This window comes from Bactrocera oleae, chromosome 2, assembly GCF_042242935.1.
Source record: "Bactrocera oleae isolate idBacOlea1 chromosome 2, idBacOlea1, whole genome shotgun sequence".
NCBI classification, from domain to species: Eukaryota; Metazoa; Arthropoda; class Insecta; order Diptera; family Tephritidae; genus Bactrocera; species Bactrocera oleae.
This window is the reverse complement of record NC_091536.1, coordinates 98,591,221-98,604,431: the sequence shown is the minus strand read 5'-3', so window position 1 is coordinate 98,604,431 and position 13,211 is coordinate 98,591,221. Positions and strand designations below refer to the sequence as shown.

The 13,211-nt window shown below is 35.5% G+C and overlaps 1 protein-coding gene across 3 annotated transcripts in view; it reads left to right on the top strand.

The window, feature by feature from the left end:
* The window catches only part of LOC106618402 (uncharacterized), a 36,042-nt gene that overhangs the window by 20,004 nt on the left and 2,827 nt on the right, over nucleotides 1-13,211 (top strand). For all 3 annotated transcript variants that reach the window (XR_011395020.1, XM_036357529.2, XM_036357526.2), the window contains exons 3-4: nucleotides 9,023-9,478; nucleotides 9,900-9,987. Coding sequence is in view for 2 of the 3 variants with exons in the window: in XM_036357529.2 (XP_036213422.2) it covers nucleotides 9,023-9,478; nucleotides 9,900-9,987 (544 nt within the window). In the remaining variant the exon portion in view is untranslated. The remainder of the gene's footprint in view (nucleotides 1-9,022; nucleotides 9,479-9,899; nucleotides 9,988-13,211) is intronic.

Genomic DNA, 13,211 nt, shown 5'->3' with positions numbered 1-13,211 from the left:
ATTTCTAAAGTATTTCTTAACTACTTAGTACTAGTACTTTCGTATATGATTTCTCATCATTTGAGAGTGAGTATATCTGATAAAGATTATTCGGTTTTTTTGATTTTAGTACTTTCTATGAAGTACCGTTTCGATACAATGAAGAATTTTTTGCTCGAAATAATCAAAATTTTAACATGATTTCGTTTAAATCGAATTTTCCCACTCTTTTCGTAATTATTATTATTATTTGATATTCATGCCTTCCTTCTCTTTGATTTTTAATAAAAGATTAATAGTATCCCAGGAGCCATTAAGTGTGACGTGGCGAGCACGTTGAATGACCGATCATAATTTAATCACTTAAAAGCCATGACTAAACTGACCGCAACGAAAGTAGAAAGAAAGGAAATCGTGAAAATTGCTTTAATAAGTTTTTAAAGGCTACACTCAAAGGTATCAAACTGTGTAATGAATACTTTAGAAGATGGCAGCTCAAAGAGAAAAGAAGAAGAAGGAATGAGAAATTCAAAATTTCTTTATAGATGGCAGGTCGAATATAAATTAAAAGGAAAATAACGAAGAGGAGCAAACAAATATTTTGAAACTGTTAAGAAGCACTGAACGAAAGCAAATTTAAAATTGCCTACCGGTACATATTCTTATGCATGCGTCTGTATGTATGTATGTAGGTAGGTAACAGAAAGTAACTGAGAATGGGGACATTAAAAACAAGCTTTTGGTGGCAACAGTCGTCATTAAAACCTCTTCTCAAGGCATATAATAAGTTATTTACAGCCTCAGTATAATTTGGTCCAAAGAGCCAGATTTGACCGAGTTCAGATTGATATGCTACGACTACTGGATTTTATGGGTTAAGAAGACTAACTAAGATTTTTTCAGAATATCATGTTAGTTAGATGAACCAAAAATAAAACCTTTCAATTTTTCCAAATACTTCTTCTTCGCATTTCGAATGCTGTTGGGTTATTCTGGAGATAATCTGTGAGAGATTTTACTAATACGTAACTAATTGAAATTGTATTGACGTGAAATAGCAATGCTTGTTGCACAAACGAGAGGGGAGGGAGTTGCATGCTGCAATTTTAATCGGCTTGCGGCACTAAATGAGATTATACCGTTAGTTCTTGTGCTAATTAGCTTATGAATTGAATTAGAAATAAAAACTAAATCGTGTTGGTTTCATGACAGCCTGTGGCATCACTAATTATATTTATTTAAAAACCCTTTAATATGTAACCGCAAACCCTCGATACAGTAGAGATTTAATAATGCCTTTTGAAGGCTTGGCATCTATATTTAGACTAAGAATCAGTTGTGACCTTCCCACGTTGTGGGCAATCGGTGATAATTAATATATAGTATTACGTTAATTGACCGTTCGAGCTGGAAAAATGTCTACTAAAGTATCATTACTTACATCAATTTGCTTGGTAACCACGCGAGCCATGAAGGAAAGCATTATGCAATTGCAAGGATAATGGACAAAGGCTCTCATTTATTTGCACATACAAAAAGGAGCGGTCATCTTGCCGGCGAACGAATGTATGGCTAATGTCTCGCAGCCCTTTTTTGTTGGCCATTTGTGCGCAGACGTCATCAAAAGCGCAATGTTGTTCAGCCACGCGCACTTACCTAGGCACACGATTTGTATTTGCTTTAACATCAACTTGCCACTTGCGCCCAGCCTCTAATTCCAACGTTTCGTATACGTCCTGGCGCTCACTATAATTTAAGCAGAAGTAGTTCGAGGCATCAGCAGTTGTGAGCTCATATTTCCCTGCTTTTTATTGCATTTGTGAATTCATTTACCTAATCTCTCATTCACCCGGCTCTTGTGCATATTATAAATTCTAATTTCTTTACCTGTTTAACAATGTTTGAGTTTCGCCTCCACCCTCCCTTCGTCAAGTTGGTAGTGATCATCCTTCATGAACTTATTGTAAGTATTCAGCTGTGATCTCATTAAATTTTCCATTCAGCGAATTATATAATTTCATAATTTATTCTGCTGTTGCCCTTTTATTGCAACAAATACCTGAGCTACTTTGCACATCTTTAACTATAGATATATATTTCTATTGCTCTCACTCTATGAGTGCGAGTATGGCTGTCTACTACAATGAAATAAAAATCGCAAATTATGAAAGTGAAAAGCGTTTTTAAAAACATTATTAGACTATTTTTCCAAACTCAATGGCCTCAATTATCTTAGTACACTCTGATTTACTTCCTATTTCAGCAAGGAGCATTAACTACTTTCGTTTTTAAATATGCGAGACATGATTTACTAAATGCCGTCATGAGTGCTATGGGTGCAATGCCCGCTTAAGCACGTTCCTTGCGGGCAATAGTTTTCTCACCACCCATGGAAATGCATGCACTTTTGATCTAATATTATTATCTTCAATATGATCATGGAGTTAAGTTGAAAAGAATTTAAGAAAAATTGCTCATACGCCCTGGTGTACAAATTGCAAAATGTTTGACAAAGCTTGGCAAACAACTATCTGAACTTTTTATGCATAAAAATGACGTAGCGGCAGATGATTTGAAATTTCGCCGCTCACAACGAATAAAATAATACTGTTTGTTGATTAACCACAGCCAAGAATGTGAACCGATTGGACCTGTGACGACACTTCTATTATGCGCCCTGCCGCGGTTGGGTAATTCTCGCTCGCTGTGACATTTTTTCCTCCATATATGTACATACGTATGTGCATGCATAAATAAGGTAGCAGTTCTCAATAATCTGTTCATCGTCATCGCAGTGGTGTAGCAGTGCGTGAATTTATAAAATGGAAAGGGAGAATTGCACATATTATGTCCTTGGGGCGCGTCATTGTTGTTAAAAATTGCATTTCCTCCGTCCTCGCTGTTCTGAACGTGGGCGATGCCGAAATACAAATGTCAACAACGTTAACCGCATGTTGCCACATGTGTTTGCTTGTGTGCGTAAGTATTTGTATACGAACAAGCAAACTGGTCAACAGAGCGGATCTCCATCCTTCGATGTGCGCACATATTTACACATTCACACTCGCGCGTACTGAATATAGTGGCTCGGAATGGGTTTAATTCTGCAGAGAGTTGCCAATACTCGTTTATAACGGTGGGAAGGGCACTGTTTGCATTTCCTCCATTTTTTGCGGTTATTCCGGATTTATTGAACTCATTCTGCTCTTAGCGTAAGTGAATGGATGCTGGTTCTGTGCTTATTGCTTCCACAAAGCAATTGCCAGGTGTGGTAGATTGTTTAAATGTATGTGTTTGAATGCAGCTATGCGTAGATTTTATTTTTCCATTAAAGTATATTAGTGTTTCATTATGAGTATAATGACCCAAGTTGAAGGGATTAGGGAAGGCCACAAGTATATATCTCAAGGAAATATCGGTATTTTTTTAGAGGAAAGATTTTATTGTTTGTTTGTTTGAATTGAAGAGGCTTCTAAACTGCTTGACGGATTTGAAAAATTATTTTACCGGCTAGATTATATTTTCAAAAAATTTAGGGATCGTTACTAAAACGCCTATAATGTAGCTCAAGGTTTAAAAAAATAACCTAGAAAAATTCTTACATAGCGTGCGCTGCGAATACTCTTGATTATAGAACAAAATAATGTACTACTAATTTGCAGAACATATAATTTTTTACCAAAAATATTGCGATAGCATATGTTTAACGGTTATAGTAACGTCACAATTAGTTCCTTTATTTAAAACAAAAAAATTGCTGCTTTTGTAGAAATCTTTATTGCTACCTTAGTATTAAACCTTATTAAAATTAATAACTCAATACTCTTTTAGAGATATCATAATGAATCCATTTTTATCGCCAGTGACAATCCGATGCAAAAATGACTTCTTTTGGTGACGTTGAAGCAACATTTCCGACATGCAGAATCGACGTTCGACGTCTCTTGGCTTTAATTTATAAGGCAACCAATTTCTAAGCTTCTGGATGAATCCTAATGATTTTAATCGTCTGGAAATGGTTGCTTAATCAACTCGTAATACTTTTGCAAGTTCTTCTTGCGTCTGGCATGCATGTGCGTCGAGCAATGTCTCCAATTCTTCGTCTTGAATTTGGCTGTCCGGGTCGTTCTCCGTCGACTAAATCGAAATTGTCACTTTTAAACCGTGCTAACCACTTTTGGCACAAATGAATGAAACAAATTGTTGTTCACGCTAAAACAAAACGACGCGAAAAGACCGTACCTTTGAAATGAATATAGCCACAGATGAACACGACTCGAAATAATATGCGGCAAAGAAGGCGTGAGTAACAAAGACACTAGTCTACGTATAAGTTTAATCCACAGAAAACATTAAATTATACTTATACAAAAACAATAAACTAAGAAAGCACAAGTGTAAGTGTTAGTGTGGCAAATGCAGACATATCAACATATAAGTATGTGGGGAATGTGGGGAACATCATGTGATGAATTCGACAGAGGTGCATAAACCATGAATGTATGTGTGGAAATGTATTTATGACACAACCAAGCATGTGAGCAAATGGACGTTTGTGCTCCAGAAATTGCGGCAATTGCGGTTTGTTTGGCACGATGCTTGACTCGTTGCTGCAATATTCACTTCATTTGTGTAGAATAAGACGAATATGGCTTACCTGCAACCACATATGCGGCATTCTTAATTACTGTGACATTCACAGCGGTTCTTACGTCTAGAACTGCTTCCGCTTTCTGGCGTTTTGTGTCCCGCCCTGCTTAGAGTACTCACCTTTTGGAAGGGCGTCGATAAATTGCCACAACAATCACTGCACCAAAATTACATATGTACGCGAGGTTTCGGTTGCTTGAATAGATTATGGCTTATGTCAATGATAATAAAGCTATTTGAGTGTAACCACCAATTGATGAACGCAGCATCAACAATAAAGTTGGACAAAAGAGAATTAAAATGGCCACCTCTGTAACGATTTAGGACTGGTCTGCTTTTATTCAAAATAATGATTTAGGGGAAGACGCCCCCCAGCAATATAGATGAAAGAAAGGATTGCCTAAAACATTATTTGTTGAGAGCTAAGTTATAGCAAATCAGATTTTTAATTAATCCAAAAAAGCTGTAATAATTGTGTAATAGTTGTAGTTGATGATGTGCTGACAAATCATTTAACTTTTTAGTAATTTTGTAGGCACAACTTTTGGTTATATGTGTTGTGTACGAGTATACAAAGTGGGTGTATGTGTAGCCTATCTCTACTTGCTTTGATTAATGAGGTGACGTCGCGACTATTTGGCTACTCAAGCTTGAACATTGCAAAAGATAGGAACTGTGTCTGTGAATTCGGATAGGCAGATTGGCCATTAGCGCTAGTTGTAATTGAGACTGTTTAGATATCAAGTGATGTAAATTGACGACACCAATAACATCATAATCCATGTGTTGGGTAGTGGTGATAATTGGTTTATCCGACAAGAAGTTGCTTTGTATTTAGTAAAAGAGATGACTAAAGACATGTCTATGTTCATTTACTAAAGTTCAATGAGTTTTATTTTCGTCATACAGAAAACAAAGCAAGAAAAACGTTGACTTTGGCTGCACCCAAGCTATTAAACTGTTAACTGGTGCATTTTTTATAGCAGCTTTAGAAACGACAGATGAACAAAATCAATAAAGTAAGTAAATTATGAGTGATTGACAAACTTCTAGTTGAATTAAGGTAAAGTGGTCTGATATGAACAATTTGTTCTGAGTTTATAGAACCGCTAAGCACCATAATCTATCTTATAAAATACAAATGTTTCCCATATAAGAACTTGCTTTTGATTGGTCAGTTTGTATGGCAGCTATATCCGATAGCAGTGCCAAATAAGCTTATTAGGAAGAAATGTATATGAATATTTACTATATATGAATATATTATCATTATTTCTATTAGTAACAAATAATTTGAAAGTTCTCCCCACATTACTCGTATAGTTCACTACTCAAGCGAACACCTCATAAACCTTTCAACATTCTGCACGTCCACCATCCTCCCTCACTTCCACTGCCACATTGAGTTACCGGCACACAGGCTGTGACAGCGACATTGATTTATGTATAATGTATAATGGCTGCAACTACGACAAGGCTAAGAGTGCACCTTGCACTGAAACTTGCGAACAGCAAATGCTGTGTTAAATAACAAGAAAAAGCACACGATAACTATGAAAACAAGTTGTTATACTGATAAACTCATCGACTACCGTCAATATGTATGTACGGTACTCACTACAACCCCGACTTCTCCCGCTGCGGTGTTTACCAAGCGCCAAAGGAGGGGAGAGAGTTAGACATTCAGCAGTCATGTCCGCAGAGGGGGCGGTATGTCACTTGCTGTGTTTAAGGTGAACAAAGTCGACAGCAGGTGGAGTGCTCGTTTTGTTGTGATTCTGACGTTGTCTCTACCATCTTGTGTTCACCGATGTGCGTTCAAGTCACGTACATTCATAAATTCACTATGCAGAACTTAAAAGATTAACAATTTAACAAAGGAATAATGATTAGTAACAACATTTGCTGGAATGCATGCATATTTAATTTCCTTTACAAAAAGAAAAGAGGTAGTTAAAAACCAATATCTGTGCCAACCGATAATAAAGACTTCGAATCTCAAAGAAATTGCATGTGACAGGAGAGCGCACGTGAAATATTCGCACTCGGGAGTAATGCTCATTGAAAACAGAGTTTTCTTCGACGTTCAAAGGGTGCCGGATCTGCCGCAAAGATATATCAAATCACACGGACATAATTATTACAAATTCAGGAAATTTACTTAAGATCGGCACAATACAATTCAAGTTTATTTCACTTTATGTGTATGTACCTTTAGGAATGAAAGAAAGTAAAGAATTCACGAAGTGCTTGCGTGCTAAACATTAGGGAGATAAATGTAATGATAATAATAATGGTGTTAGCATTTATCTCGCTACAGATCCTTTTAGAAAAAGACATTATATTTATTTTCGTTGCTTATTTGCTCTTTCGAGGCTAAATATTTGTACTTTCATATTTGCATGCTCATAGACACATAATGGTGCGTATAGGCGGCATTCGCACAAACGAGTGCACTTAAGCTATAATGGCGGAAAAATCGCATGCGTCATTGTAGAAGGCAGAAGACAAAGGAAAAGTTTCAGTAAAAAAGATAAAGTGCTTCTGCACAAGAGACAGAGGAATAACATTAAGAAAAAGTACTGTTATTATTCTTCATAACCATAGCCCATATCTATTTGAGTACCGCTGGCACAGACTAACGGATTTTCTGAGTGCAAAAGCGTGCCTCTTCGTTTCGGAAGATTATTTCGGTACAGGAATGGCACTGATGTTTGACTACAATAACACCCGTGTGAAAAATGTTGAGACTCTCATAAGGGTTACTAGTTTAATTAAATTCCATATATTTTCTGTGTACATGAATGATTTGTGTTATAGACTTATAGAAAATGAGTCATAATTTTCTTACTAGGATTGTGAGGCCCAAATTCATTTACAATGAGAGATGGCCATAATATGTCCATATTTATGTGTATATAAACATGTATACATCCATACCGACATAAATAAATATATATGTATATAATATGAGACCCACAGCTGCAGGCAGCGAAACATGGAATTGTTGGGAGACTTTTCGAGTGCGTTAAATGTCATCGTGTTTGTAGAATTGAGTGCTGTCATTATCATCAACATCTGCTCTCATTTACGCTGAAAATATGTTTGAGTACTTTCCTTGGAAATAAAATATGTATATAGGAGTATATGAGTTAGTACTTTGTGAGGGGAAAACTTTATGCACATCCGATATCTCCGCGCAAGTTCACAAGTATTTCGGTATGTCTTTGTGAATTAATACCTATGAAGTGGAAAGAGTAATCTCGCTGTTTTATGTCACTTTCGATTGTCTTATGATTACACGCGAATTTACTTTATTATCTTTTGTATGTGCAAAATAACTGTGATTCTACTTGCATTAAGCGGAACCGCGCCATAAGGTAATTGTACTATTTATGGTACTTCAAAGTGCTTTGAGACTAATCCTCTCATAGTTTTCATTAGGCATTACAAATTGAAATTTAACAGATGTTGGATTCATATTTGCTTTTTCGTACTGTCAGTTTAGCTCTATATTAGAAGATTTTGAGGAAAGGAAACATTTCAATGCATTTCTGGAATATATAGAACATATCATTAAAACCAAGTTTTCAGATGGCTACGGAATGTGGGCACCAGTCAAAAATTTTGTTTGCCAGCATTAGGGGCTAATTGACGCTATTTTTTCAAAGTTGTTATAAAGCTTAGTTCTTCTTTCAACTATTTATAGAGTTTTTTCTCTATGATTTTGGTTACCAAATTTTGGGTATCAACAGGATATGAAAAATTTTGCATTATTTAATTTACCAATTGCAATAGTCGAGTGAACTATACTATAAACTCAGTTGCGCCCAAGCTCACTTGATAACTCTTTTCCTTATTAGACTTCTCCTTATACTTAGTTTGTTTATATTTTGGCAAGTATTGCTAGTAATCAGGATAAAGATTCAATGTAAAACTCATTTCCGGTGTTCCTATCAGCATCGATTATCCTTTACGAAATCACTGCTTCTTACATAAACCACGTTGTAGTACACATACACCCTCGGCATAGTTGACATATTCTGCTAGAGTTAGTTTTAACTTGAATTGTTAATAAAGTCCTTTCGCAATGTTGGGCATCATCTTATCAAGGCTGACATCTGTATGAGTAAATGGAGGCGTCTTAATAATTTTGATGCAAACTGTTATATATTATATTAAGCTCATGCACACAATAAAACAAACTTGTAAACGAGGAAATCTGCTCTACAAGTAGTGAATAAATGTCACCAGCCTTTATCCAATTTAAAATTTAATTTTAACATATTCGAAATTATTGCCACCTTATACTCCTGCTGCACTTATTTGCTTATCTTCATTATGACTCCCTTTTAGACTTACATTGACTGGACCCATTCCATTGTATTTGCAGATAAATATGTGAAGCGACCACCTCGCAAAGCTTACGGTCGGCTAAGTGCCGATTCGGACGATGCCAGTTCACAGCAAAAGCACAAAATCGATGATCCCTTTGATGAGTTTGATAATTTCAAAATAATAACTTCGGGCGATGGATGTAATAATGGTAATAGTAATAGCAGCGCTACATGCCAGCATGTGTACCCGGTGGTGAGTGATGGGGGGGGTGGTGGAGGCGGCCGCGCTGGCGCAGCTGCCATTAATGGCTCTATGAATCCTTGTACACTGCCCGATTGCCAGGGAAATTTTGTTACCGAAGGCATGTGTCACCTGAATGATGCGACGGGCTGCGCGGGCGGTGATGGCGCAACGAAATCGAACTCATCCGCAATGCAGAGGCACAAGGAAGTCAATGAGAACACTATAAACCGATTGCAAGCGATGGCGATGTCAGATGATGATGATTATGGTAAGTGCATACACACAAAAAACAAAAAAATCGTATGATAACGTTGAGAAAAGGTGCGCAGAATTTGCTTTGGGAATAAAACTGAAATAAAAAAGGAAGGAAGGGCTAAATTCGGATGTAACCGAACATTTTATACTCTCGCAAAGTCAAATAGTATACTCGTTTGTGATTTCATTGTGGATTGACTGATATTTTCTGTAGCAACAAGTTGCGAGAGTATAAAAAGAAAGGAGGAATCAATGTATTTTCAAGTGCCAGTTAAACAGGTTTTTATTAGAAATAGGTATATATATATTAATTATCTATAAATAAAAGAAGGAAGAGCATCTCGATAAGCAATATTTTATTGCTTTTGTTGTTTTTTCTCTAAACTTATATTGACATATGATATATTCATACAAATGTGGTGCTCTTTTTACAGATGAATCTCTGACATGCAATGTTTGTGATAGAGCTTTCCATTGCCATAGGCAATTGGCTTCGCATCAGCAGAAGAAACGTCATTTCGGGTGAGTGTCTATTCGAATATAACGAAACCAAGAAAACAGCTTAAGGCCACAAGCTAGTTTTTATTGGTGGAAATACATTATTGTCTACTTAAATTTTATCGATCAAACAATGAATTGTTATTTTTGTTTTGTTCAAACAAATTGGAAAACAAAAATGTTTTGTCTATGTTACCAAGAGAGAAGATTTAGTTATTAAATGTCTTAAGAAAAATTTTGAATTATTTATTTGTATTTGAGAAAATATTAGAAAAACTGCATTAGGTTAGTCAGACAGGAATTTGCAATTTGGAACGTAGGGGAAAGCAGTTTTATATCAAAGACTTTAAACACTAAACGTGGATTTTTCTTATGACGGAATGCGCGCCCTTGCAGTCGGTACTTTTTAGTAAAATGTCTCGCTATTGCCATATTACAATGAAATTAATTACAGATCTCCAAATTTATTGTTTTTTACAACGAAAGTATTAACATTTTGCACACGTACTCTCGTAATTTGCTCGGAGCAAGGCGAGGTTGTGTGTTCGCTTTATGTCCGAGATATCATCTCAAAGGGGATACGGGGTATGAAGTCATATAAAAAGTAAAAACTCACCATATTGATATATTGGTGCCAAAGAAGGGTCTCGGCTGATTATTATATTTAGTAATACTATGGAGCCCGGGTCTTAATTTGAATTCAGATATTTTACATAGTCTCGATATAAAATCAAGAGGAAGATTGAAAATCTTTTTATGCGCATTATTGGGGCTACGGGAGAAGTAAACCTGATTTGATTAATTTTCAGCCCTGCGACTTAATAGAAAAATATGCCCATTTAATTTTCTTAAGATATCATATAGATTCTTCTAGTTTTTCGGTAAAAAATTAATTAAGCACTGAGGTGCACATATCCAATATCTGGGGGGTTGAAAAGGTAAAGTTTGATTTCTGCCATTTTCAGCAGAAAAACAATATGTTAATATGTGCAAAGTGTTATACCGATATTCTCATTTGTGATTGATTTAGCCCTTTCTAATAATTATTATGGATGAAAATTAAAAGAGATATATTCATGCGAATGCATAAATTTTATAATAAACGATATGTTACATACGTGAAAAGTTGTTAGTTGAATATCAAAATCATGACAAAATGATTCACCGTTACATTGAAAGAAACGTTTTTATTTTATTTGAAGTTGACGGGTTTTCACGTCAAACGAAAACACTTTTATTTGTTTTGACAGCTGTCCGAGGCAAAAATGTCATTTCCCAAATTCTAGTAAACACCATTTCGTTGCAAAACTTGTGGTTGCAACCTTATGAATTTTCATCATAAAAGCTTCCATTCACATTGATTTAAATATCAGAGTGAAGTATGTAGGTATATGTGCACATGTTGTGTTGCGCTTGAATTTCATTTTTGAATATATTCTGACACCATAAAAAATATTGAGTTTAAAATTATACTCGTAACTAGGTAATACTTTTTAAACAACTATCTACGTTGTTTAACAGCATTTCCATCCTATTTTTCTATAACTTACTTGTATTGCTCGCACTGTAAGCAATTTAAGGATCAAACAGATATTGTTTGACTTTTGCCGGTGGAAAGATATCAGGTGCTGAAACTCTTTTAATATTATAGAAATGGAATTCGCTTGCTGTGGGATGCAAGGTACTAGTATAGTTTAGGCATTGGTATTTATAAAGTAATAAGAGAGTACTGACCCGAAATTGTGCGAGAATGTAGAGTTCAACTGAAGTAAAAATAATTGAATTCATTAAAGCACAATCACGAAAGCCACAGATTTAATGTAACACAGTAGGATTTCGCACACAAATTCTTTTGAACAAAAAACTGTAAATTATTTTGCGAGCAACAAAGCAAAATTCTGCTGGCTAAATAGTCGAGAGTATGCTGATATGTAAATATGTACATATAGGTACTACATTCGTTGTAAATTCGGTCGGCTCAAATAAAAAATATACCGTTGCATATAGTATTATATATTCATGTGTGCGTAAAAATTTAACTCTATCAAAAATATGTATTTTCATGTTTACAGTTATTGATTTGATTTCAACAGTAATCATTCCAGTATTCAGGCATTTTTTTTGCTTTCAAGTCGACATTTCCGTGAATGCGAGAACTTATTTGCTTCAATTATTCAGCTAAACACATTTTTATGAGCACAATTTATAGCGGATTGCTGACGGATTTTCGTTTATCACGCACTGTGGATTTTGTTATTAATAAAAAATAGTTTAAATTTTCTAACGAAAATTTTGCGCACACTTGTTATAGAAAATCTCATTGAAGCATAAGTAGTGGAAAGCAAACGACAAATAATATAGGCATAACTAAGAATTTATTTTGAATCAAATCAACATTTGGGTGAAGAATGCATATAATTAAGTCATTACATATACATACTCCGTTAAATTTTGGTATATACACATTTATTACCGCAAATATTTCAGGCAATTCCAAACAAAATGGGGTAAAATGTTGTGCTCCAGCTTTAAGCGTAGAATACGCTCTGGCGAAGTCAGCGAATTCAAAACAAAAAGCTCTAAAAAAATAAAATTAATCATTTAAATATGCACGTACAAAGTCGAGTTGTTGTAAACACACACTAACACATATTTTGTAAATTAATTATGAAAACATAATGAGAATAACTAATCTAAAAGCGGAATATAATTACGAGACAGCTCAACAAATGCAGCGTCAACCAAACAACATTCAGCATCCAACAAACGGCGGACCGGGAGTCCAGCCGACCAGGAGCAGTCATTTAGCAGTAATCAGTCATTTCTATTCATTTATATAAATGGATTCTAAGGGAAGACAGCAGCCAGCAGTCAAGAGCAGAGATGCTCCACATTTTGCGTCGTCAAGGCCATTATCATTACGATCATTAACAATATCAACGGCTGCGACAAGGAGCATCTGCGCACCTACACCCTCACCATCTATATATGTGTTAGTGGATGTCTAATTGGAATTATCTGGCAGTTGGTTTCGACTGATGTACTTGCTGTTGGTCCTCGTTTGTCTGTTTGGCATAATTCTGCATATTTTTCGAGATCCTTAAATCGTCACTGGTATAATTACAGAATAACTAACTCGCTTTGAGCTTAATTTGGAGCTGCGCTTCTTGTGAAAATTGAAGTTCAGAATATACATAAATTTCAAAATTGCATATATTGTCTAGAATACCATTAATTATAAGTTAAAA